Here is a 27,337-nt window from a genome sequence, read left to right on the forward strand (position 1 = left end):
TGCATGGAAGTTGCTTCTCAAGTATCTTTATGTCCTCAGTTGTTTCAGTGAAGTCAAAATTGGGTGAATCAAAAGAGGCAATTTTGGTATGATTTATCCAGGGAAATGATATGGAACTCCAAATAGGGCAGTTCATACACGAAGAAGATGTCTTGGCCTAAACATAGTGTCACTTGCTATGACTTCCTGACTTTTCAATTAAGCATCCAACTTCTGGTCTCCAGCTTACTGGATGAGCCACTTTCTGCCAACATCTGTTTATCTGCACTTAGTATTTTCCTTTTGATTTTTAGTACTAAGCCATTGCCTTACTTCTGGGAACACATAAATTACTGAGAGGGTACAGCAGAACACACAGAAGCAGAAAACATAGATTCTAGTCGTTACCTGGACTGTAGTCTTAGAAATCACTATCTCTCTGGGCCACCTTCCTCATCTATAAAGTGTCCTCCGTCCTTGTAGGGATGGAGGATGAGAGGTAGGTTATAAGAGAAGGAGTTGGACTGGATAATCTTTCAGGTCTCTTCTGCTTATTTAAAATGCCATTCTATGCAAGTCAGCCCAAATTTTGAAGAACAAGCAGAGTTCTTCAAAACATCTGTTAATCTTTATTTGGAATATAACTAATATTTGGGAAAAGATACATAAATTCTTTGTTAATGTCAAGAGTAAGTAAATAAAGTTACTTGAGAAAACAAATATTATTTAGAATTTTTAGAAGTTTTAATTACAAAAAAGAAAATACAAATTTATTCAAATAAGATCTAAGTTGCCAATATAAAATTAATAATTAACATCCTTATAATTTGAGAATGGGGGAAATGCCTTTAAGATGTTATACTTCAAGTATCCATGCTCTCTATAATAAAAAACTTTAGCAGAAACTATCCTTATTAATTGATATTTCCAAAGTGGACTGCAAAGCTATAGTTCTGGGAATAGCATGTACTGTAAACTTGTTTCAGTAATTCCCAGTGTTAATTTTAATTTGACAAATGCAAAACCACAATCACTGACTGGAAAAAAATAAAACACCGAAAGAAACAAATGCTGCCTTCTTTAAACTCATTAGTTCTGCAACAGAACTAAAATGAAAAATTAAGCTCAAGACTCAATTTATATCAAAACTGAATTTCTTTAACAGCAGTGAGTCTTGTCAAAAATGTGTTTCTAGATAAAAAGAAAATTGCTAGAGAGTTCTGCCTAACATATTGTTTTAGTATTTCTTTCATTTTAATTAGAATGATGCCTGAATCAATTTTTGTGCAACAAAAATAATACAAACTAGACTCATATACAAAGATAAGAGATTTAAATCTGTGTACACATCATCTTTTAAAATAACCATTTGCCATTTGTGAGTGGGAAAAGAAACTGTAATATTCAGTTTATATGTTCCTTCGGGAGTCTATATCAATTTCAAGTTTTCTTTTATGATTCAGCTATTCTAAGAATATAAAATATTTTATTAAGAATTAATGTGTTATCCACACAAATGGCAAATATTGAAAATAGGAATGTAAATAAGAAAATAATAAAAATAGTAAGTCTACTAATGCTGAAGAGGAAGGAAGACAGGAGGGGGAGGAGAGCATGTGAAAGGGAGAGAGATTTTAAACATCCGGTTTCTATTCTGGACCGTTTATAGAAACAGACAGACACAGCGAGCAGAAGCCAAATATATTCTCGGGCTCTGACAGGATTTGTTTCCTATCTTGTCATTATTTTTACTGTATTCTTCCTAATAAGATTTCTCCAGTGTTCTAGATTTCCAGACCAATAATACCAGTCTTACTGAGAGCTTAAAAATGAGTCTCGGAGGATTTGGGCATGTTCATGGAGTCTGGCTGTCTGTGAGCCTACTTGCTTAGGGTTTACAGGTTTTCCAGGAACTTTTCAGCACAAAGGTACACAATCATGGGAACATTCATTGCCCATCATATACATCCTTCCCAAATTTCACTGAATGATTTTCTTAGGACCTAATATTCAGTCCTGGCAGAGCAATAGATACCTGGTCTGCTGCAGAAAGGTAAAGATAGATGCATGACGCGCATTCTGCTACTGCTGGCACAAGGGCAATGGACTCACTCAACATGCCTGCTCTTTGTATGCTCTCTTTATGAGAGCAATTTCAAGACACACTAATAGCTCAAGCAAGTACCTATCTACCTCAACCCTTTAAATTCCACTGCCACTGAGAGAAAGTCACAGTGCCCACTAAACATGCAGCTAGCTTGTCTCTACATCAACATAAAACACAATAGAGTTCCTCTACTCCACAGATAATGAGGGAACTATTTTGAAAATTTGAATGATCTGTTTATGCTGACTATAAAAACATCCCTTTGCATCAAAATAAGTGTCCTTCTTTATTGCACACAGATTATTTTCTATAGAATTTAAATTGTACATGAAATTATAATTGTGTCTTGTTTAATGTAAATTGATTGTCTCAATTATTGGGAAAGCATTTGAATTTTAATGGACTACTTTGCTGGACATGCGCCAAACAAATCATCAAAAAACTCTAATAGCTCTAACTGTGGAGGTACACAGCCAAACATTTATATAAATCAGGAGGGACTGCTTGGTTGCAAGAATTAATCCTAAAGTGGTCCAGAACAGTTAGTAAGCTATTCGCCATGAAGAGGAAATCAGCTGTTGATTTTCAGTGTTAGAAGACTCTGAATAGCGAGGCTATAATTTGGTCTCTCTCTCTGAAAAAAAGATGAGTAGAAAGGACTCATTGCCCTATTAGTAGAAAGGACTTTTATGGATATACTTTTTTTTTTTTTTAATGGTTTTCCTTCTACAGATTAGACCATCCATGAAAAATCAAGGCTTTGTCCTGAAGGTAGCACCAGCAGAGGACCTAGCAGTACTGGATCACCGGGCACTACGACACACTTGAATGTGAACCTTGGGCGTCTGAGAGGAGGCCGCCCCAGGAAGTTGGCTGTAGGCAGACACATCTCAGCAGTATGCCACACAGTCACTTCTTGACATTTCTCCATTTATAAATTTAGTGTCTATGAGGCCAAATACGTACACTCCACACTTAAAATCATAGGCAGACCTCATCCAGTTTGCTACCTAGACAGCTGCAACATTTTCACAGTTAAATTACAACCAGTTGTGCTGGAGGTATAGATACATATCTGCCCCAAACTGTCAGCTTTATAAGATCTTTTTCTTACACCCTCAGCCTTAAGAAACACTGTTGCTAGGTATAAAAATCACCCCTGGGTATAATATGATGAACTTCTTACTACACAGCCAAAGCTATAGCTCAGTATCAGGCACAGAAGAGATGATGAAGAAGCAGCAGATAAGCAGCACTTGCAAGTTAGAGAACAGCTCAGCATGACCTGCACGTTTGGAGCCTCAATACCCATCTACCACCCTGGCCCCACATTTGCAGGGCATTGGTCAAGCTTCACTTAGCAGTCAGAGTCAGCAATGCATCAGCTACATGGATGTCACCTTTCTTTTAATGACATTTGCCTAACATATATACATTAAAATTTGCATTAAAAGGAAATGAGTGATTCAAAAGACACTTTAATGCTGCTTTTCTGTATTTCTGCAAAATACTTTAAAAATATATGCTCTTTAAATTGCTGCATATTTTCCATAGGCAATATTGAGAAAATGGTTCTGCCCCTATTGACACATACAGACACACACAGACATCCACAGACACACACACATACAATTTCATGTACTAGTAATTTTTAAAACCAATTACTCTACAGAAAACAAAAACCCAGAAAATACCACTATCATCAAGATACTATAAAACCAAATTTTCTCTCTAGTCTTACTAAATTTCCATCCCCAGCAGTCTGCATGTTATACATGGCAAAAAACAAACAAACAAAAAAACGCATGAAATTGCCCTCCTCAGCCCCACTCTTGAAATGTTTAACTAAACAAAGGAAAACACTTTAAAAAGGACTGAAGGCATTATACTCCTTATGTAATCACCTTAGAAGTTATTTTGTTCAAAATGATCAAAGAAATGTCAAAAACCACATGGACTCCCACAGTTACGGTGCTATTGATTCTAGATGTTGATCTTCAGAGCAACATGAAAGAACTAAAAGAACACGAAGAGGAATACTACCTACAGGGCTGCAAATGCAGCCTCAGCTCCAAGTGCCCAGCTGGTCAGAGCTGAAAACCCGGCAGCTCTTCTTTGAGTTGAGAGGTCATGGGCTCTGTAGGGACGGCCCCTCCCAGGTCATGTGGCAAAGGTCTGCCTCCGAACAAAATTCCACTAAAGCAGCCTAAAACAGAGAGTTTTCTCAGAGAAGAGTGAGCTATTTTTGCAGTCCTAGCTATCAGTGCAGCTTATTTTATTTTAAAGGAAGACCTGCTATGAATATTGTGTGTTTCTGTTTTGTTTTATTTAATGATGATAGCTATTAAGTCTGAATTGCAAAATAAAATCCAAGAGCTTATTATTTAACAAAAGTATACATTGTTTCCTATGTGACTAGCAGACACTAAGCTCACTTCAATCTCAGAATAACCCTAGGCAATGGGAACTATTTTCCCTCCTTTTACACCTGAGGAGACTGAATCACCAAGAAATGAGGAGACCTGCCTAACATCCACAGCCTGTTCCTTGGTGGGGCTGGGCTTAGAATCCAGGCAAGAAGCTCCAGAAACTGCATGTTTTTAACCACTATGTACCACATGCTCTATTAGTAATTTAAGAATCTTCTTCAAAGCTCATTTAGTCTTGCCATAACCTGGGGAGATTTCTAAAGCACATGAGCCTGAAAAGCCACTAGTGGAGACGTTGACTCTCAGACGCCACACTGTCACTCATGACTTAGAATGGGAAAATCTGCTGCGGGGCTTCTGTGACCTGGGACTCTGGAGACCTGGAGCCCAGGGCCAGCTCAGACGCTGGCTTCCCGGGGAAACTTGCAGAGGTACTGAAGCACACTGATGGGAACACGGGCTCCAGCATTAGACAACCTTGCATTTTCAGACTGGAGATGCAACATATTAGTGAAGTGTCTGAGGATAAGTCACATAATCTCTTGGAGACTCAGTCTCCCCCTCGAAAAATATAGGAGATGAGTATTATCTCAGTGAGATGGATGAGATGGTTGGATGGCATCACTGACTCAGTAGACGTGAGTTTGAGCAAACTCTGGGAGATAGTGAAGAACAGGGAACCCTGGTATACTGCAGTCCATGGGACTGCAAAGAGTCAGATATGAGTTAGTGACTGAACAATATTATCTTATAGAATTGATCTGATGCTTCAATTACTCAATGCCTCTCTGCTACAGATTCTTTCATTATAAAAATGCAGTGCTGTGTTAGAGATCACAGTCCCATCTACCTAAAAAACACTGTGATTTCATAATACTATGATTACAAGACAGTTGACTGGGTTTCGCAGGTGGCACAGTGGTAAAGAATCTGCCTGCCAATGCAGGAGACACAAGAGATGTGGGTTTGATCCCTGGGGCAGGAAGATCCCCTAGAGGAAGAAATGGCAACCCACTCCAATATTGTTGCCTGGAAAATTCCAAGGACCAAGGAGCCTGACAGGCTACAGTCCATGGGGTTGCAAAAAGTTGGGCACAAAGAGCATGCATACACAGTTGACTGTACCAATACTGTACTATATATAGTGCTTATGATTTCCAAATATTTTCACATCTACATTCTGATTAGATCCTCATTACTAATCTGCATAGTATTCAACCCTCATTTTATGGATGAATAAATTGAAGCTGAGAGAATTTATTTGGCTTGGCCATGATCATACATTGTCAGGTGACATGGCTGGCCCACAAACCCTGAGCTTTTGCTTCTTATCCAGGGTTCTTTTCCTTATAATTTGCTGGGTTTCCACAGAAGACATGAGGGCTGCTTGCAATAAGTAGCACAAATGGGGAAAATAAAAGAACCTGAAGAAGTAGAAACGAATACTAATTGCTCCAAGATCCTGGAGAGGATGGAGCAGCTGTCTCTGGTTTGTGTGTCAGTTAGCATGTACTGAGGGGCCTCTTACGCATCCAGTGGAAATGTGAAGCCCAGGCTTGCTTGGAGAGCAGAAGCCAAGGCAGAGTTTCCACGAGGAGAATGAAGCAGAGGAAATGAGAGGCATGTAACACAGACACAGTTGCAAGAATGCTCATAACCAGAGAATGGTAACTGATGGCTCTGGAAGTGAATAGAAGTGACGCAGTTGAAGTGACTGGAAATGCACACGATGAAGGTTTTCTCAAGGGCTGGCCTTGAGGTTGACGTTATTTACTGTTACTAACGTTCTCCGTAACAGATATATCAGATTCGCTCAGGGCCATCCTTTCCTGGGCTCAATCCCTTGCTACGGCTACTGAGTTATTTGAATTCCTGGAACCCTCTTGGTTCTGCCACCCAAGGCTCACTACATATAACTCAAGTCTCAGGTTCCTCCTGTCACTTGAGAATCCAATGACATGCCAACTTCTAGAATTTAGGATTTGACTTCTGAAACAATAGCTAAAAGGACTGATAAATGTAATATGAAGTATAGGGGACTTGCCTCCCATGAGGAAAATTCTGGACCCATGGGAAACATGAGATGAAAGTGGGACAGATAAATTCCCTCTCCTTTCCTCCTTCCAGTGAGCTATTTGGAGGAACAGTTTCTCTGTACAGCCTGCCCAGAAACAGCCTGTGTGACTGTGACTCTGTGGCTTATTATAAGGCAGTTGCTGGTATAGTAACATCACCTTACATGATTTTGCATTCTTCCATGCCTCACCTTCCTTCCTTTCCCTCACTCTCACTGTCCTAGGTTTCAACTAAAATATATATTAGCATTTAATCCTTGCTCAAGTTTTGGGACAGCAGAAGTGAACGTATTGGCGAAGTCATAGTTGAAATTACCCAGTTAATTAAAACATCCAAAAACAGGTATGAAAAGATATACTAAGTCATGGAAATGTAAGTAGTCTGATAATGTAAGAAAAATGACTGGTGAAAAAGTCAATAAACTCAGAAATCAGATGGGAAATGATAAGCAGAAAGCTTTGAAGAAGCCATTCTAGCTCACCAAGAAGGAGATAAATATCACAATGTTTAAAAGGCTAACATCACAGAAATTCCAATCCTCACTCTCCTACCTGCTTAAAATCCTTCAGCTGTTCCTCATGGTGCCCAGGATAAGTTTCAAGCATTTGTACATGACTCAAGAGAAAGGCCCTTCCAGGTCTAATTTCTGAGAGTCTCACTTTCTCCAAATATGTTGTTGTTTAGTCACTGAGTTGTGTCTGACTCTTTGTGACCCCATGGACTGTGGCCCACCAGGTTCCTCTGTTCTCGGGATTTTCTGGGCAAGTATACTGAAGTGGGCTGCCATTTCCTCTTCCAGGAGATCTTCCTGACCCAGGGATTGAGCCTGTGTCTCCTGCATTGGCAGGTGGATTCTCTACCAGCCCTCTTAATACGCAGAAAGTGACACACACAAAAATGTTACTCCCACCCTAACAATGAGAGAAAAAAGTCAGATAATCAACAAAGCCATATTTATTCTTGAGCCAGTCAGAGAGCTGAGGTTGGACAATAAGTAGGTGAACTAAATTCCAAAAAGCAGTGTGCCTCTCTGAGAAGAGGCAGAAACACTTGAATTGTTTTACCTTTGACAGAGCACGGGAAGAGAAACGGCCACTATAAAAGGAGGGAAGGTGAAAGCAGGCAACATTTTAACCAGTTTTTAAGAGGGTGATCATCTAGTGTTATTGTCTAGAACTCCTGGGAGCCCCAGACACAAGAGGACAAGAAGAGTTCACATTCATTCTTTAGCACTTTTCCAGAGGCTTCTTTCCACTGGATGCTCACAAGAAAGACTGGGAGCAGGAGAGAAGACATGTACCCATACCGTGCAGGGCACAAGAAAAAACCCTGCCCCCTGCCCACATACTGGACTCCAGTTTTTCATATGAAGCAAAAGCCTCAAGCCTCTGGGGAAGTGAAAAGAAACCTTCCCAGGAGAGGGTTCAGTGCCTCCAGGGAAATATTAGAAGCAAAAGCCATCTTCTCCTGGGAGGGGTGGAAGCCTCTTTACCTGGCCCTAGGAATAGCTAAGCTTTCACTGAGGAACAGGCCAAAGCAAAATCCATCATCAATATGATGGTAGATGTTTGAAATCCAGCTCTCAGGGGGAAAACAAAGTCCTGATTTGTGGTGTCTGCTCATTTCTGTGATGTGACTCCTTCTCTGGGTGTATCTGTGTATGTGCTAAGTCGTGTCTGACTCTTTTGCAATTCTGTGGACTGTAGCCTGCCTGGGTCCTCTATCCATGAGATTTTCCCAGGCAAGAATGCTGGAACGGGTTGCCATTTCCTTCTCCAGGGGATCTTCCAACCCAGGGATAGAGCCCGTGTCTCCTTCATCTCCCACATTGCAGGAGGATTCTTTACTGCTGAGCCACCAGGTAAACATTTCTACCTTGGCCAATTCAAAACTACCAGCATGATGTCAGATGACTCACACATTTATAAAAATTTAACAATCAGCTCAAGCACACAATTGCCTCTGACCCTGAGGAGGCATCAGGCTTCCCTTGTAGCTCAGCTGGTAAAGACTCTGCCTGCTGCGCAGGAGACCCAGGCTCGATTCCTGGGTCAGGAAGATCCCCTGGAGAAGGAAATGGCAACCCACTCCAGTATTCTTGCCTAGAGAATCCCATGGACAGAGGAGCCTGGCAGGCTATAGTCCATGGTGTCATAAGAGTTGGACACAACTTAGTGACCAACACCCCCTTCCCTGACCCAAGGAAGCATCAGAAAACCCCATCCTCATCCTAGTGCCCATCACAAAACCACAATGAGAGTCAAATGGAAAAGACCAGAAATAAAAAACAAACAGAAACCCAGCATCAACACTACAGAATTTCTTTGATGGGCCTATGAACAGAATGGATTCAACACAGGGAAGGAAAATCATGAAGTCTGAGATTGGCCAATAGGCATTATCCAAACTAAACACAAAGGAGAGAGAAAGGAGTTGGGGGGGAGGCAGGGGGTAGTGTGCGCAGAGAAGAGACTCAAATGGTGCATCTAAGAACTATGGGACATCAGATGATCTGAGCAATGTACAACTGGAATCCCCGAAGAGGGAGAGAGAGAAAGTGGGACGGGAAGATCTAACTCCCGCGCACTGCCTCACCTCGTCTACTGTCAATCTCCCTTCTTAAAGCCATCGTGAAGCTATTGAAGAGGCCGTGTCTTCGTTGACTCTCAGGACCTTCAAACAGTTATTCCTTTTTTCTCTGTTAAGATTACTTCTACTTCTCAGGATTCAGTTAGGTATTATTTCTCTAAGGAATTGTACAGTGGGGTCTCTAAACCTGAATTGGCTGCCAGTCTGGTGGGACCCAGAACATCCTGATTCACTCTCATCATAGTATGTTACACCCCTGTGATTACCTTGTGCTCCTGGCAGAATTGAAAACTCCTTAAGGGTAGAGATCATGCCTTTTTTCTTTTGTATGCTCAGTTCAGTTCAGTTCATTTGCTCAGTCGTATCCAACTCTTTGTGACCCCATCAACCACAGCACGTCAGGCCTCCCTGTTCATCATCAACTCCCAGAGTCTACCCAAACCCATGTCCATCGAGTCAGTGATGCCATCCAACCATCTCATCCTCTGTCGTCCCCTTCTCCTGTTGCCCTCAAACTTTCCCAGCATCAGGGTCTTTTCAAATGAGTCACCTATTCACATCAGGTGGCCAAAGTATTGGAGTTTCAGCTTCAACATCAGTCTTTCCAATGAACACCCAGGACTGATCTCCTTTAGGATGGACTGGTTGGATCTCCTTGCAGTCCAAGCGACTCTCAAGAGTCTTCTCCAACACCACAGTTTAAAAGCATCAATTCTTCAGTGCTCAGCTTTCTTTATATTCCAACTCTCACATCCATATATGACCACTGGAAAAGCCATAGCCTTGACTTGATGGACCTTTGTTAGCAAAGTAACGTCTGTGCTTTTTAATATGCTATCTAGGTTGGTCATAAATTTCCTTCCAAGGAGTAAGCGTCTTTTAATTTCATTGCTGCAGTCACCATCTGCAGTGATTTTGGAGCCCAGAAAAATAAAGTCAGCCACTGTTTCCACTGTTTCCCCATCTATTTGCCATGAAGTGATGGGACTGGATGCCATGATCTTAGTTTTCTAAATGTTGAGCTTTAAGCCAACTTTTCCGCTCTCCTCTTTCACTTTCATCAAAGGCTCTTTAGTTCTTCTTCACTTTCTGCCATAAGGGTGGTGTCATCTGCATATCTGAGGTTATTGATATGTTTCCCAGCAATCTTGATTTCAGCTTGTGCTTCCTCCAGCCCAGAGTTTCTCATGATGTACTCTGCATATAAGTTAAATAAGCAAGGTGACAATATACAGCCTTGATCTACTCCTTTTTCTATTTGGAACCAGTCTGTTGTTCCATGTCCAGTTCTAACAGTTGCTTCTGACCTGCATACAGGTTTCTCAAAAGGCAGGTCAGGTGGTGTGGTATGCCCATTTCTTTCAGAATTTTCCACAAGAGAAGACTCTACACATGGACATCACCAGATGGTCAACACCGAAATCAGATTGATTATATTCTTTGCAGCCAAAGATGGAGAAGCTCTATACAGTCAGCAAAAATAAGACTGGGAGCTGACTGGCTCAGATCATGAACTCCTTATTGCCAAATTCAGACTGAAATTGAAGAAAGTGGAGAAAACCACTAGACCATTCAGATATGACCTAAATCAAATTCCCTATGACAATACAGTGGAAATGAGAAATAGATTTAAGGGACTAGATGTGATAGACAGAGTGCTTGATGAACTATGGATGGAGGTTCGTGACACTGTACAGCAGACAGGGATCAAGGCCATCCCCAAGAAAAAGAAATGCAAAAAAAGCAAAATGGCTGTCTGAGGAGGCCTTACAAATAGCTGGGCAAAGAAGAGAAGTGAAAAGCAAAGGAGAAAGGAAAGGTATACCCATTTGAATGCAGAGTTCCAAAGAACAGCAAGGAGAGATAAGAAAGCCTTTCTCAGTGATCAGTGCAAAGAAATAGAGGGAAAAAATAGAATGGGAAAGACTAGAAATCTCTTCAAGAAAATTAGAGGTACCAAGGGAACATTTCATGCAAAGATGGGCTCGATAAAGGACAGAAATAGTATGGACCTAACAGAAGCAGAAGATATTAAGAAGAGGTGGCAAGAATACATGGAAGAATTGTACAAAAAAGATCTTCACAACCCAGATAATCACGATGTTGTGATCACTCACCTAGAGCCAGACATCCTGGAATGTGAAGTCAAGTGGGCCTTAGGAAGCATCACTACGAACAAAGCTAGTGGAAGTGATGGGATTCCAGTTGAGCTATTTCAAATCCTGAAAGATGATGCTGTGAAAGTGCTGCACTCAATATGCCAGCAAATTTGGAAAACTTAGCAGTGGCCACAGGACTGGAAAAGGTCAGTTTTCATTCCAATCTCAAAGAAAGGTAATGCCAAAGAATGCTCAAACTACCACACAATTGCACTCATCTCACATGCTAGTAAAGTAATGCTTAAAATTCTTCAAGCCAGGCTTCAGCAATACGTGAACCGTGAACTTCCAGATGTTCAAGCTGGTTTTAGAAAAGGCAGAGGAACCAGAGATCAAATTGCCAACATCCGTTGGATCATTGAAGAAGCAAGAGTTCCAGAAAAAACATCTATTTCTGCTTTATTGACTATGCCAAAGCCTTTGTACACTCAATGCTTAATAAATGTTAATAAATACAGGGATATATTAATAAGGTAGAAAATACAAAATATTGCACAAACCAAGCAATCTAGTTTAAGTTTTCACATTGAACATGCAAAGTTCAAAATTACTGGAAGTTTAAAAAGCAATACAACAAATGGGATCACAGAAGTGAAAAATGAATCGTATTTAACTTGAAAGCATAAATCACAATTTAAATCATAAGAGTTAGGATAACAAAAATGCTAATCAAAAGTTCTCAATCTACCTAAAAGATAAAACCAAAATGATAAATTTGTCTTTAATGAAGGAATTGACTCAGGGAGGCTTACATTGGATACATGGAAGACATTTTTGGGGATCTTAAGCATGGAGATACATTCTTTTTTTCTAAACAAACATACACATACATTCATATGCTCACAAACACTTGGACTATCATAGGCATATCACAAGTATGGTCTGAAATGTTGTTCTGTAAATCAGCTGTTGAAAACTCAGAAGGCATTTATTCTTAGAAATAACATCATGTAAACATGGTATTTTGTTTTACAGACTGCTTTCACAATAGCCTATTTAACCCATAATGTAAATAAACTACCTTCTAGAACTTTTGCCTCTCAAGTTTCTGTTGGATGTCCAAAATCTAGAACAGAACCTGGTGTATATGTTAAGGAGTTGGTAAGGATGCTGAATGAAGGATGCGGAATGGTTAATAGTGGGAAACATTCGTTGTGGACACAGACACTGTTCTAAAGAGTTTTCAGGGGTTGTTTTAGGCCATTATCACAGCCTTATAAGGTAGCGTTTCTCAGATAATGAAAGTGATAAAGTGAGGAAATAAGAAAGATTAAATTTATGATTTAAGGAATTTGCTTTTGACCTCACATCTAGGAAGAAAGCCTTCTTCTAGGGTGCATGCTCTTAACCACTGTACATACTGTGAAAATTAGTAAATTGAAATCTTATTTAAAATGGAGTTGGGAGGCCAGTAGCCCCACCACTCAAGTATAAGGTTACTACTTTAACCGAGCAAGAGAACGAAAGAAAGAAAGAAAGAAAAAAAAAAAAAAGACTCCTTGCCAGGCAACAACCTGGCCCTTTAGAGACTATCACAACTCAGCCAATGAAAAGCCACTAGTTCAAATTCCCAGTTTCCTCTAATGAACTCTGTTTAATAACAGCTCCACCAACTCCTTTTCTAGAAAAGAACATTCTTCTCCTTTGTTATTTGGACTTGCCTGTGGTGTGCGGCAGATTACATGTTCTGAATTGTATATCCTTGCTGTTCTCAACTTAACCTATTTTGTTAGTAAAATAACTGGCTGTTTTATTGTTTTAGGTCAACAATACTGTTTCTCTACTTTCAGTTTTAGGTCTTAAAAAGCATAGGACTAGAACCAGAATGTAGTTAAACGAATGGAAGCTCCATAAGGGCAGGATGTCCTCAGGACAAGCAGATTTATCCAAGCACATCAGTGCTATATAATAAGCGCTCAATAAATATTTGACAACCTACTCCAGTGTTCCTGCCAGGAGAATTCCATGGACAGAGGAGCTTGGCAGGCTATAGTCCACAGGTCACAAAAAGCTGGAACTGACTGAGCCCCACTCTATTTTTGCCTGAAAAATCCCATGGACAGAGGAGCCTGGCAGGTTACAGTCCAAAGGGTTGCAAAGAGTGAGACATGACTGCACATGCATGCACACACAAATAAGTGAAAGAGTTATTTCCCTTTCCTTGGATATTGGGCCTATTCTAAGCATCAGTTATACCAGAAAGTCTGCCATTTCCCTCCTTCTCTTTTGTTGGGTACATTTCTCATTTAATTTTCTCCCGGGTGATCAGTTATGATACTGTCTGTTTTGTTCTAGCTATAGCAACTGCACAGCCTGCTTTATATAATTTATCCACCCTCAGATCAAAATCTAACTCCTATAGCTAGAACTTCCTCTGTTACTGAGGGAAAGCATCTGATTTCAGGTGTTCCCAATAAAATGTGACTGAAAATGCCTTCCAGTCCGCTTAGGGATTTGCCAAGAATGCATAGAATAATTGGATTTTAAAGAAATTGCTTGCTGACCCCAATTGACATAAATTTGGTACAATCTGGGGGGCGGGGAAGGGTCACACTTTCTAAGCTGTTTCTGGTTTGTGTAGCTTCCTTTTTCCCTCTACACAATATTCTCAGATTGTTTGTCTTTAGACCCCTTAGGGGAGGCAGGCTACCTAATCCATGGTCTAGCAAAATGAAAGCTAGTGATAACAAAGAAACATTTCAAAACAGAGTTGAAATGAGCTTCTTTCCTAGAAACATATGGACTACATACCAGTGATTACAATTTGATATTATAAAATAATGGCATATACAAGACAGCAAAAAAGACACAGATGTGTATAACGGACTTTTGGACTCAGAGGGAGAGGGAGAGGGTGGGATGATTTGGGAGAATGGCATTGTAACATGTATACTATCATGTAAGAATCGAATCGCCAGTCTATGTCCGACGCAGGATACAGCATGTTTGGGGCTGGTGCACGGGGATGACCCAGAGAGACATTATGGGGAGGGAGGTGGGTGGGGGGTTCATGTTTGGGAACGCATGTACACCCGTGGTTGATTCATGTCAATGTATGGCAAAACCAATACAGTATTGTAAATTAAAATAAAGGAAAAAAAAATTATTACCAAAAAAAAAGTAAAAAAAAGATAATGGCATATAAATCTAAAATAACACAGCAATTATGCTAATTTACTTTTAAAAGTATGTTGTCAGTTATTTAAACACACAGATTCCCAAGCAGTTCATCACCAAAGGAGTACTTCTCTAAAGAAAACTGGTGGTGGTGATGGACAGATAGGAGGTGGGGATTATACATACATTTGCTTTAGCAAAAGAGATGACGGATGATTCACTTCTGAATTACAACTCATACAGTACATGAAGCATATTTCTTGAGAAAATAATACACTGCTGTTGCAAATATGAAGCATTGCATTATAAGAGGTTAGCAAACAACTCACAACAAGTGAAATCAATTATCGTGAAACTAAACAGATTATTTTATAGCCAAAATTAAGAAGAGCAGTATTTGAAGAGCAAGATGAAGTCAAGTGCAACACTGGTAATGCAATATGAACTAAACGTCCTTCCCCTAGATCATGGGAAGCCAAGCTACTGGTGCTTGTGCAGCATCATAGGAGCTCTGCGAGGCGTGGAGGCCCGTGAAATATGCATCGGCGTTCTCAGGAAGCTGTTTGACTTCTAAAACCCACCCTGCAGTACTTCTAAAACATTCACTTAATAGATTTTGACACTGTCCATAAGAACTGCAGAAATGACCTATAATTTTCCGTCAGTTTTTCTGACCATCACTACCCCGGGAACTTTGGGGCATATTTTGATTACTCTTCTTAATGAGGAAAGATCAAGTCAAGAAATTACCTTGGGAATGGGGAAAGTTTGATCACTATACATCCCAGATTTAATATCAACAAACTTTTAGTTTATGCAAAACCAAGAAAACAGGAGATCAAAACAAACAAATGAAAACAACCCTCCAGGCCACCAACTCCTGCTCAGGCTGCCAAGGGTGGCTGTCCTCCAGAACATCCCTCCTTTCTGCTTCTGGGGTTTCAGGAGGCACAGGTCAGCCACAAGTCACCTCCCCCAGATGGCAGGTGGCATCACAGCTGCCCTGGACTCTGGGCTCATACATCCTTGACCAGCTCAAATAGAGGGGGAGCCTGCAACTGTGGGAAAGAGGCAGAGGTGAAGACCCTTTTTATTTTTCTATCACCTGGCCAACTACAGTGACTTGGTACAAAATAGTTGACGAATAAATACACAACAAACAAATTCTGGCTTCAGCTTACTTTACCAGCACCATATCCATAAACCTGCACTCAACAGTTCACATGCTCTTTTCAACCACACATACAGCAGTGTAGGAAGTAACTCTTTCCTGTCCAAAATTAGTTCCTGATCAATGCTTGATGTCCCAACCTTCCTCTACACTCAGGACACCTACACTGCCTCTGTGTCTGCTTTAGTATCTCCAGATTTATTTTGATTCTAAAAATCCCCTTCACAGAAGTACATAGTTTTTTGAAACCCCTTAGAAATTTTAAAATTATTTCATTATTCTATATAATATGATTAAGAGGGGAATTTTAACTAAAAGCATTTAATTTGAAATAAATATATATTTGCTTTCCTGGTAGCTCAGTAGTAAAGAATCTGCCTGCCAGTGGAGAAGATGTGGGTTTGATCCTGAGGTCAGGAAGATCCCCTGGAGAATGAAAAGGCAATCTGCTCCAGTGTTCTTACCTGGGAAATTCCATGTACAGAGGAGCCTGGTGGGCTAAGTCCATGGGGTCGCAAAAGACTTGGACACAACTTAGCGACTAAACAACAATAACAACTATCTCTGATTAAGACACCTTATTTTCTTAGGTTATTACATGCTTTATCTTACAAAAAACATACAAAACCTAATTTCTAGAAGAGAAGTTTTGAAATTTCTGCATATTACTTTACCAAGTCCACCTCAAAGGTAGACAGTCTTCCTACAGTATTCTATATTAAATATACTTCTGTGCCTTTAGAGAATAGTAGAGAGGGAGTGTGCTCTCCTCTGTGTGTATAATAAGCACAACCTAAATTGAGACAATATAAATATATAAAGTATTAGATTTTGAGCATGCTCCTTGAGTACCACAGTAACCATGACTTCTATTTATTTATTCCAGAGCAATTCCCATTCTGTTTCTGAACCAAACACATTCACTATGTGGCACATTAGTTGATGATAAAGTATTTATTACCTTTGCTTCATTATCTCGTGTAGTCTCCCATGCTGGACACACTGCTCCTCTAATTCATCATTTCTTCTCTGTAACTTTTCCAGTTTGTCATATGTATACCTCTTTTCTTGACTGAGCTGAGCTATTTCAGATCTAAAGAGATGTAAACAGAAATAACAGATGTTAAGCAAGAATACTGGAGTGGCTTGCCATTTCCTTCTCCAGGGGATCGTCCCGACCCAGGGATTGAACCCGGGTCTCCCGCATTGTAGGCAGATGCTTCACCGTCTAAGCCATGAGGGAAGTCCCCTTTCAAACAGAAATAACAGATGTTAAAGGTTTTTATTACCATAGCATGTTTTTATTGTATAACCTCATCATTTCCTTGAACTCTACACTTAAACATGGGTCAATAAAATTATTTTATGTAAAATAAAATATTGCAGAAATTACAGAATGTCTAGTAGACGGATATACACGCTGCAGAAACTCAAGTGGTAGCACATAAAAGAATAACAACTTGCTCTAATAGAGAGATTTTTCAAGGTACAAGGCAAAAATAATAATCAAATCCCATTTTTAAAAAGACTACATTAAGTTACCAAATATTTATTGAGTACCTATTACAGGCAAGCTATCATGCTGTTATAGGAACAACCCCGGGCCTAGTTTCTATGAAAAAGAGTTGTTTCTTTTAACTGACATAACTAATTTAATGGCACAAGATTAAAATAATGTAGTTTTTTTAAATGGTGGTTCTCTGCTCCCTGACCCTATGTCTAGATTGTCAATGTAATTACTATTTCAATTGTAGTTAAAGCAGTACCAGTTTTCTGTTATAACAACTACTTAAATATCAGTCCTTGTTATCTAAGAAGTATCCTATACATGTGTACATGCAATGCAGCCCACTCCAGTACTCTTGCCTGGAAAATCCCATGGACGGAGGAGCCTGGTAGGCTGCAGTCCATGGGGTCGCTAACAAGGCGACTTCACTTTCACTTTTCACTTTCATGCACTGGAGAAGGAAATGGCAACCCACTCCAGTGTTCTTGCCTGGAGAATCCCAGGGACAGAAGAGCCTGGTAGGCTGCCATCTCTGGGGTCGCACAGAGTCGGACACGACTGAAGCAACTTAGCAGCAGTAGCAGCAGCAAGTGGCATGAGTGGTAAAGAATCTTCCTGCCAATGCAGGAGACACAAAAGACGTGAGTTCGATCTCTGGGTTGGGAAGATCTCCCAGAGAAGGAAATGGCAACCCACTCCAGTATTCTTACCTGGAAAATTTCATGGACAAAGGTGCCTAATGGGCTACAGTCTATGGGGTCGCAAAGAGTTGAACACGATTGAGCATGCATATACATACATATTTTCCCTAAATGAATGGGCATTAGTGTGGAGTGATTGAGCGGTGAGCCATCTTTTCTGATGGGAGATTCCCAATAGTATCTGTATCTGTAATTCTTTCCCCTGTGGCCATTCTGTTTCTCAAAGGAAGGATTCTCCAGTTTTCTACCTGTTGTGTACAACACTAACCATCAGCGGTCTAGGAGCTGATTGGAAACAGACGGCTGGTGTTCTCACCTTTCAGAATACAAGCATGCTTGTATGTACTCAGTCACTCAGTCTTGTCAGATGCTTTGAGACTACGTGGACTGTGGGCCTCCAGGCTCCTCTATCCCTGGGATTCTCCAGGTAAGAATACTGGAGTGGGTTGCCATTTCCTACTCCAGGAGATTGTCCCCACTCAGAGATCAAACTCAAGTTTCCTTCAGAATATAGACTTTCAATTAATTCCTCTGTTCTAACTTTAGTACAGCTATTTAAACCAGTGCTTGCTGGTTTAATCTCTTCAGAGAGGAAGCCCATAATTTTCTGGGTGGAGGAGTGATGGTCCCCTGGCTGCATGGGGTGGCAGGCAGAATTTTCAACTTTGGTTTCAGTCCTATGTTCCACTCCTGCCTTCTAAGGTTTTCTGGGATCCTCAGAGCAGATCAGCTTGCCTCACATACAAGTAACCTCGTCTGCAGACATTTAAGGTTCCTCTTCCTCCATTTGCTAAGTCAGGTACCATTTCCGCAATTTTCTTTTAGTCTTCACCAATTTCATTTGGGATTACAGATATCTACTTTGATGATGGTTGATGTCTGTCAGGAGATATGCTACCTCTTCTGTGCCTTGGCTGGCTATTTCAAGTCTCAAAATCTGAAGATAAGAAAGACATCTATCCAAGAAAAATTATATCCTTGCTTTTGCTTTAATTAAACATTACTTCTCACTACACCGTTTCCTCATACTGCACTGCCTCATAGGTTAGAACTGAAAGCTTAAAACTCTTGCATATTAAAATATGAGTAGTTAACAACTGGTTTGTTTCTTGAAGTTTAAATATAGAGTTGGCCAAAAGGCTCGTTTGGAAAAACCCAAACAAACTTTTTGGCCAACCCATAAGACACTTGATGTAAAATTACTTCCCTCCAAAGAAAGAATTCCTCCATTAGGAGCAGTAGCCTTTCTAATTTTCTTTTTTTTTTTTTTCCTGGAAAAGACTGGGATTTGCTAAGGGAGTTTACTTCAAGGACCAAACTGCTTCACATGGAAAAAAGCAATTTCTCACTTGAGTTCAACTCATTCCTCATTTTGTTTTTACTTTGGTTCAAGTTTCATCACAAAGGAAGCTTGTTCTGATTAATACGTGCAGTTCTCAATATGTCAGCATGGTGTTTGAAACCTCTAGCTTTTATGCATACATTAACTTATAATTTATTCCCATGAACTGTGCTCTCTGCCTTATCCTTCTTGCTAGATTACGCATGAGGGCAAGGATTATCTCATTTTCAAGCTCAGATCAGGAACTCAATCTACATTTACTTTTTCTAATAACAATTTACTTATACTTGCTTATATTTGAAATGTCTAAATAAGTAAATAATCACTTGTCTCTCCTTTTCCTTTCAAAATAGCATATAATATAAAAGAATTTAGAAGCAGTTATATAAAGCTGTTAATTTAGTATTCTTCCAAGGTTAGCATTTTCTATCACAATATGCACTATGCACTAAAATTCCTAAAGGACCAAAAATACCCTTAAACCAGATTAGAAAAAAATGCAGAAGAACGTTTATCTATTCTCAGGTACTTTCCCAGAAAAAAAAAAAAAAAAAAAAAAAAAAAACCAGTCACTAAAAGAAAAACCAGGAAGGAAGCATGGATTTTACAATATAAAAATATAAAGCTTTTATACACAAATAACATGTTTTCATGAGAATGTTCCTTGTAACCCTGTTTCTAGATGCAACCTTGTTCTGCAACCTAATATAATAAAACTTAACCCAGAAATGTATCAACAGATGATTAGTTACATTACATGAAAAAAGAACTATCAAGATGCTGTTCTGATAATATGGCTATCTACTGGCGTTATATATTGACCTAAAACATGACATATTGGTAAAAAAGGAAAATATTAAAAATCAGCATAAAGTAATTCTATCTTATAAAATAAAAAATAATATCTCTTGGTGTCCAGATTAGAAATTTCTTTTTTCCTTTTTCTTTATTTTCTGAATTTTTACAGTGAACATGTATTTAAGACAAAAAACAAAGTCACTTTGATTCTGAAAAGATTGTTAAGAAACAAAAAGAAGTGGGGACAAATTTTCCAAAGTTAAAAAAAAGGGGGGGATGTAGAAAATGAGATGAATGAATATTAGAAGCATTATATAATAAATCACTATTCCCCACTCTTCATCAAAATTCCAATTAAAAAAGCACAAAGGATATGGAAAATACTCACAGAAGAATAAACATAAATGGTCTAGAAACATTTAGAAAATATTCAATTTCCCTATTATTCAAAGAAATGCCTAATAAAAGCAGATAAATTTGGCTTTAATAAAAGTCAAACATTTATTCTATGCCTATACTATACCAGGTTGCGGAATTCATCCTTCACATTATGATCTCAATTAATCCTACAAGATAACTGTTTATTCCCTTTTCTCTGTGGGGTAAATATGAAATTTAATGATTTGCCTAAGGTCACCCAAATGGTTATTAGCCAAGCCCAGACACAAACACTGTTCGGGCCAACTCTAAAGGGGTTGCCCCACCCACTGTGCAACACTGCCTCTCACTTCTTTTTATAAAAATCTCTGACTTCTTTTTGTCACATACTGGTATGCACATAGATATACTGAGCAGAATTTAGCGTAGTACTTAAGCAAGGTCATGCACATTAACAGCCTTAAAAGGGTGCATAGTCTTGGACCAGCAATCCTCCTTTCAGACATCTCAACTAAAAAGAGCATGAAAAAATTCAGATTTAGGTATAAAATTATTATTAGATTATTCATTACATTTAAAAATACTTTAAAATTATGATGAATTACTATGCACACAAATGATTCAGTTGAAACTATGTTTCCACAGTATTTACTGATGTAGAAAAGTATACATTAGATAATATCAAATAAAAAAGCAAGATGCAACTATACACACACACACACACACTATGATGTCATAATAAAAATGTATGGTAACATACACATATACCTACACATGGAAAAGGACTAAAAAGAAATACGTCCAAAGTTAATAATAGTTAGCTGGATGGTAATGTCACAGGAAAATAAGTGCCTGATATTGAGTTTATTTTATGTATATAATTTCAAAAATACAGATGTTAATTGTAAAGTACATATTACTATCAGGTATTTTATTTCTACAGTATTTTTCTGCTTTGCATATTTTATGTGTATGTTTTCTTGTTTGTTTAGAGTAGTAATTTGCCTACCAACTTCCAATGTTCAATAAAAATTTGGTACGTGTATATGCTCATTATCTTTTATCTGTCTTTAGTCCATGACATATTGAAAGAACTAGCCATTTGCAAAGTTTAGAGTAAACTTATGAGCTCCTATGTTAGCTTGAGATTACATTTGTGGCATGACTATCCTAGCGTCATATAAAAAGAAAATTGACTCTAATCCATTTTCATAGAAAATTTAGGTAATTTCTGGCTTTACGGAAGCATGAACTTCTCTCTGCATTTTTATATAGCAGTTATATTGTGTAATTACATTTGCATGAAGTATAATATTTTACTACTATAATTAGTATTACAGTGATTGCTTTTTAAGGAAAAACATGACCCCTTAATTTTTTATTCTTTTAGAGACTCATTCAACTTTTGGTAATAATTAACAGAGGCCAATATCAGTTTCTTCCTGTATAATATAATTTTGTAGCATCCCAAACTAACATCATCTAAACATGCACGGAAAAAAAAAATAGTTCAACCGGGTGTGTGTTCTTTACTTCAATTAAACTCACACAGTTGGATACCTACTGTTGCCAAAACAGTAATATAATTTATACATTATAGTCCACACAGTAAAACTACACTAAAAGTCATTTAACAATATTTATAACACCATAAAATACAGTGTTAAAATATATGAACTGCAATATGTACCAAAATTGTAAAATTTGTTTCTCATCATCAGTGATTAAAACCAGGATCATTGCTTTAGCCTCAAAACCCACAACCCTGGTGACAGATTAGAATTCAAATCTTAATGATCAATTTACAATTAACAAGATAGAAGTGAAACAAATTAAACCAACCATTATATATAACGAGACCCAATGGACTCCCATTGTTCCTCTTAATTACAAAACGCAAATCACAAATACACAGTGGGTACTGTTAGACATCAATCCACAAGCCTAGCAACCCAGAAAGTGACAATGATAGAAAAGAAAGAGAAGCAAAACCACGTAGACAGTTCTATGCTCTATGTCTTATTCTTTTCAGTGGGGCCAAAGTGCTGAGAGGAGAAAACCTAGCACATGCTGGATCCCCAGTCTGCAGCTGGCAGAGGGTCCCTTCTAGCCGGTGCCCAACCTTTCTGAGCTCTTCCCAAGGCATGTTGTAGATTTCACTGCAAACTGCACTGCAAACATTTTAGTGCTGATTCATCCAAGCGCTTTGGGAGAGGGAACACATCCTTCTCTTTAATAGAAAAAAAAAAAAATCACAGTTGCACCAAAGATATTTAAATATATCCATGTACCAACTTTGAAAACAAGCCTATCACTGTAATAAGCTCTCAGAGTCCTGGGTAATAAAGACAAAGGGAGCTAAAGTTTATGTGACTTTCATCTAAAATCAGCCAGAATGTCTGCCTGGTGCCAATTAAAAGCAAAAAGGAATTAGTGTTCTTGTCTGATGGTCAAAAACAAGCTACATAAAATGCATGAAATTGGCGGTTCACTTTTAGCTTTAAAATGAGATGTGCCATTCACAAAACCTGGGGTTAGACACCAGTCGAGCAGTGCGGAAGGCATAGTGTGTAGGAAGCACTGGCTTGTCACTGTGGAGGGCTTGCAGACAGCAGAAGCAATAAGCACAGCCATAATGCGACTTACGTCTACTTCAGAAAAAACACATTTAACATACACACAGGCGGAGGAACCATTTCTAAACGCTTTCACAAAGCAGCTTAGCATGTGGACGGGGTAGAGAGTAGGAGTGTCTGGGAGTGGTTCCCCTGCATTTTCAGCTAACCCAGTGATTCTACAGGGGCTCTAGTCAAAGGACTAGATCTATGATTTTTTTTTTTTAAAGGCTTAAATAAATGGCATGAATCCATATATTTAGTATGGGATTTTGAATAACATAAAATTCTCAGACCAAAAAAAATGTTTAAATTGTTCATCAACATGAAATAAATACACTTACTTTCAGGAAAAAGTTTTACTGCGGTACTCTGAGGAAAACCTGGATTTAAATTACCCTATGGTTTAAATAATGATTTTGGAGATGGCACTTTCACAAGGACAACAGCTTAGAAAAGTCAAAAAACTTCAAGATTTCCTCATCTCAAAGCACAGGGCGGGGATTATTTATCCCAAAAGTTTAGGAGAAGGTAAATAGAGGCTCACTCCTGAAGAGCTTCTACAGGGCTTCATAAATTCATAGTTTTATTTTAAAAGAAATACTCGGAGCCCTACAAGTTTTATAGATGTTTTCAAAACAAAGATAGTATCAAAAGATGGAGTGTCTTTCATGTAGGAAGCCAGAGTGAGATGCGAAATTAAGAGTAAACAAATAAATAAGAAACCTCCAAACACAACTGATCCTATCTACTAATTTCTTGTGAGACACACAAAACATATATTTTGTAAATTTTAGGGGCCCTAAAACGTTGTAAAGATAATAAGTTACAACTTGTTTAGCTTTTATTATTCGGTAGGTTTTAGTTTGGAATCAACTTATAAAGTTACAACAGATGCGTATTTTAACTCTTCAGACTTACAAGACAAAGTTCAGGGCAGGACCTGAAACACAACCAAATCTACAATTTCCTGATCCTGCATTGCCTTCAAAAAGGTTTTCCATTGTGGTATAGATTTTATGTCTGTCAGCAAATTATGGCACTCAGACCCTGGCAAAGGCAATAATTGTTAGTGAAGGGATATCCTCATTGCCAGTCAAGACCCTTAAAATGATGCCATCAGTGACACCTAATGTATATTTTTATGTGTCAAGCATGATGTTAGGTGCTATGTGTATACCTATATCTCCCTCTCTAAATTTCTAATTCCCACCAAAATCCTGTATCATAGTTTTTAAAAGGTTTTTACAAATGGAGAAGCTGAGGTTTGGAGAAATTAAGCGAAAGACCCAAGGTTATGAAGCTAAGTGGCAACGGAAGATTCAAACCTTATTCTTTCTGAATTCCCAAGTGTTTTTTTTTACTGCACACTGCCCATCATCAATAAAGAAATAGTGTGGAACCAGAGTCAGATCATGACACAAAGGGTAACACCATGCTTGTTTGTTTCATTCATTCATTCATTCAATATATATTGGGTACCAGATCAGATGGTAAAGAATCCACCTGCAATGCAGGAGACCTGGGTTTGATCCCTGGGCTGGGAATATCCCCTGGAGGAGGACACAGCAACTCAATCCAGCACTCTTGCCTGGAGAATCCCCATGGACAGAGGAGCCTGGCAGGCTACAGTCCATGGCGTCGCAAAGAGTCAGACATGACTGAGCGACTAAGCACAGCACAGCACCAGCTCTGTATCAGACATAAAGGAATACACTCAATTTACAAAGTAGTGGTCAGGACCTAGAATCAGAAGTGAGAGGAGTTGAAGAGAAGAGAGGCTGAGGTTCAGGTTCACTAGAGCGGGGTAAACTGATAGACCTAGAGCAGGAAAAAGAAGGCCTTAGGGCACACAGCACAGGTTAACCCAGGCTCACAGTCAGCCCTCACATATGAAAGTATGCTCCACGGAAACTTAAAGATTAATTTTTCCCTCCTAATTACTTTGGTCTGGATTTTCTTTTGTGGTGGATGTAAGATATTATTCTTATGAAAGGTCATACGTAGGCTTTGGAACCAGAAATATCTAAGTTAGAATTCTAGTGTGCCTACTTATCAGCTATTTAAATGCTCTGAGTATTGGTTTCCTCATCCATAAAAGAAGATAATTCACGCCTCAAGCTGTTGTGAGAATTAAATAATATAAAGCAAGCATATAGCTTCTCTTCCTCTTTTATATACTTCAATTTCCTGAATTATACCTGAATTAGACAGCAAGATAATTAATCAGCAATCAATCCTGAAGCAATCTTAAGTTAACACAATCTTTTAAGGCCCAATTTTTTCTTAAATTATTAATGTGTTTGTTTGTATCTATGTGAAGTAAGTCAAATATTTCTAGTTAGAATACTTCCTGTTGATATGAGGATCTCCTCCAGGGCAAAATTATTTGGGTTTCCTTGTCAAATTTCCTGGAAATATTGGGTGTTTTGGCACTCTGAGCCTTTTCCCTTCCCAAATAAGATATCTAATTAGTATTCGCTAAGAAGGTGTATGCTCAGAGCACCTTCTGGGTGGTTATAGGAGTTTCTGCCTTCCTGTGAGCAGAATGAATTGGATTCATAAGTGCTCTGATTTTCCAAAAGATTCAGGGATGGGGATTCTACAAGCTAGGCCAGATTATTGATGCAGGAACCCAAGATGGGGCCCAGAGTGATTAGATACGCTCTGATCCTCCTAGAAATTCGTTCTGAATGACATACCTAAGCCAGTAGTTGGTTTGCTGAGCCCTACTGCTTGCTGTTTGATAATATAAGCAAGTTTCAAAACAATATAAAAGAGAAGATACACTATTTTCCCATTAGGTTATATTGTAACCGATACTTTAGCTGGTTAAGTGAATGATTTCTTTTGAGTTCAAGTCAAAGTGATTCTGTGCAACATCATTCATTTGCAAGAGGAAACCACAGTTCAAACAGGCCAAATAAATTTGTCTAAGATTACACAGTTACTGTCAGAGCTAAGATGAGAACTCAGGCTTCTTAGAATTTAGAATAGAAATAATTCATTTATTGTGATAATATGATTGAACAATGTACAGAAAAAATTCAGTAAGATCTCAATCAATGGGTTGATAAAAGAGCATATACCTATAAAATGAATGATAGCTGTTCTATTAAAATAAAATGATTTTAGGAGAAAAGATGGTTTTGGTTTATTTCAAAGTGTCATCTACTTTAACTTTTATACATACATATTTTATTTGTTATCATTTGACTTACAGATAGCTTTTATGTGTTCATGGAGAATTATAATAGACTAAAACATGTTGACTATATTAAAAAAAGACTTTAGAAATGCTTGACCCACCCGTATGTTTTATTAGAATAATTGCCATTTTGACCCTTGTGTTCTAACATTTTATAGTTTTCAATTCTGAACATTAATAAGATCAAATAATAGTATGCATACCTAACTATAAAAAAACACTGAGGTGTCTATATGGACAATTGAGAAAATTTTCATAGAGAGAAAATATTTTTTACAGGGAGTTTGTCAATACCTATCTAATTTTGACATTAGACTATAAAATAGTGGAAATGCTGTCTTAGGAAAAAAATTACAGCATTCACATAAACAGTGCTCTGAAAGTACTGCATAAATAATATTACCCACCTGCTTTTCTGAGAGATTTGTTCCAGTTTCTTGGCTAACATGCAGCACTCTTCCTTCAACTTTGTCAAAAATGAATTCTGGGAGGTCAGCAATGAATACTGTTCATTTTCTAGAAATAACAATAAACCCTCCTGTAAACATCAGATGTTTATGGCTGTAGCTCTGCAGGGCAATGCACAGTGGTAAAAGCAATAAGACTGACTACCACGTTTCCTGTAGATCACTTTTAGGGTCCTCGGTCAAAGGGATGCTCATCTGGCAAGACACTGAATCTTGTGAGACTTTTATTTCCCTAATAATTACATACCAGAAACATTTCTGTTCATACCAGCTTTATGTAAATTTTAACATGTTAATAACTGTCAAGTACCTCAAGTGGAGTCATAGATTTTTTTAATCTTTGTAATTTTCAATGTACTCTTCTTTTGAAAATTTTATTCTAAACAGAATGTCAAATTTATCATAATCAGATAATTCAAAACTAAAATCATTGAGGAACTCTTTCTATACTGTAATTCATGCTTCATGTTTCATATTTGCTCATATATTTCACTACCCCCACCTTGCATATACTTCTCTGTTTATAAAAGAAAAACACATAATTTTCCTTATATTTCTGTCAACAGTGTGAGCTTCAGTACAGATCTGACCAAAGAAACTGAAGTCTGTATTTTTCTGCAAAATACAAGGAAGTATTCTTATGGTGGCTCAGTTAATACTCTTATCTAGTATTCAGAGATACTGCCAAAGACTC

The 27,337-nt window shown here is 38.5% G+C and overlaps 1 protein-coding gene across 7 annotated transcripts in view; it reads right to left on the reverse strand.

Annotated features, from left to right (window-relative positions):
• SDCCAG8 (serologically defined colon cancer antigen 8) overlaps nt 1-27,337 on the reverse strand; it is a 243,569-nt gene that overhangs the window by 52,792 nt on the left and 163,440 nt on the right. For 4 of the 7 annotated variants that reach the window (XM_013970102.2, XM_005690561.3, XM_013970101.2 and 1 more), the window contains exons 15-16: nt 26,584-26,692; nt 16,589-16,720 (exon numbers count right to left, since the gene is read on the reverse strand). In XM_013970102.2, coding sequence (XP_013825556.2) covers nt 16,589-16,720; nt 26,584-26,692 — 241 coding nt within the window. Of the gene's footprint in view, nt 1-16,588; nt 16,721-26,583; nt 26,693-27,337 lie in introns of those variants that run through there. The other 3 variants (XM_018060258.1, XM_018060257.1, XM_013970103.2) reach the window with 2 other exon arrangements.

The sequence above is a fragment of the Capra hircus genome, chromosome 16, assembly GCF_001704415.2.
Source record: "Capra hircus breed San Clemente chromosome 16, ASM170441v1, whole genome shotgun sequence".
In the NCBI taxonomy this organism is placed as follows: Eukaryota; Metazoa; Chordata; class Mammalia; order Artiodactyla; family Bovidae; genus Capra; species Capra hircus.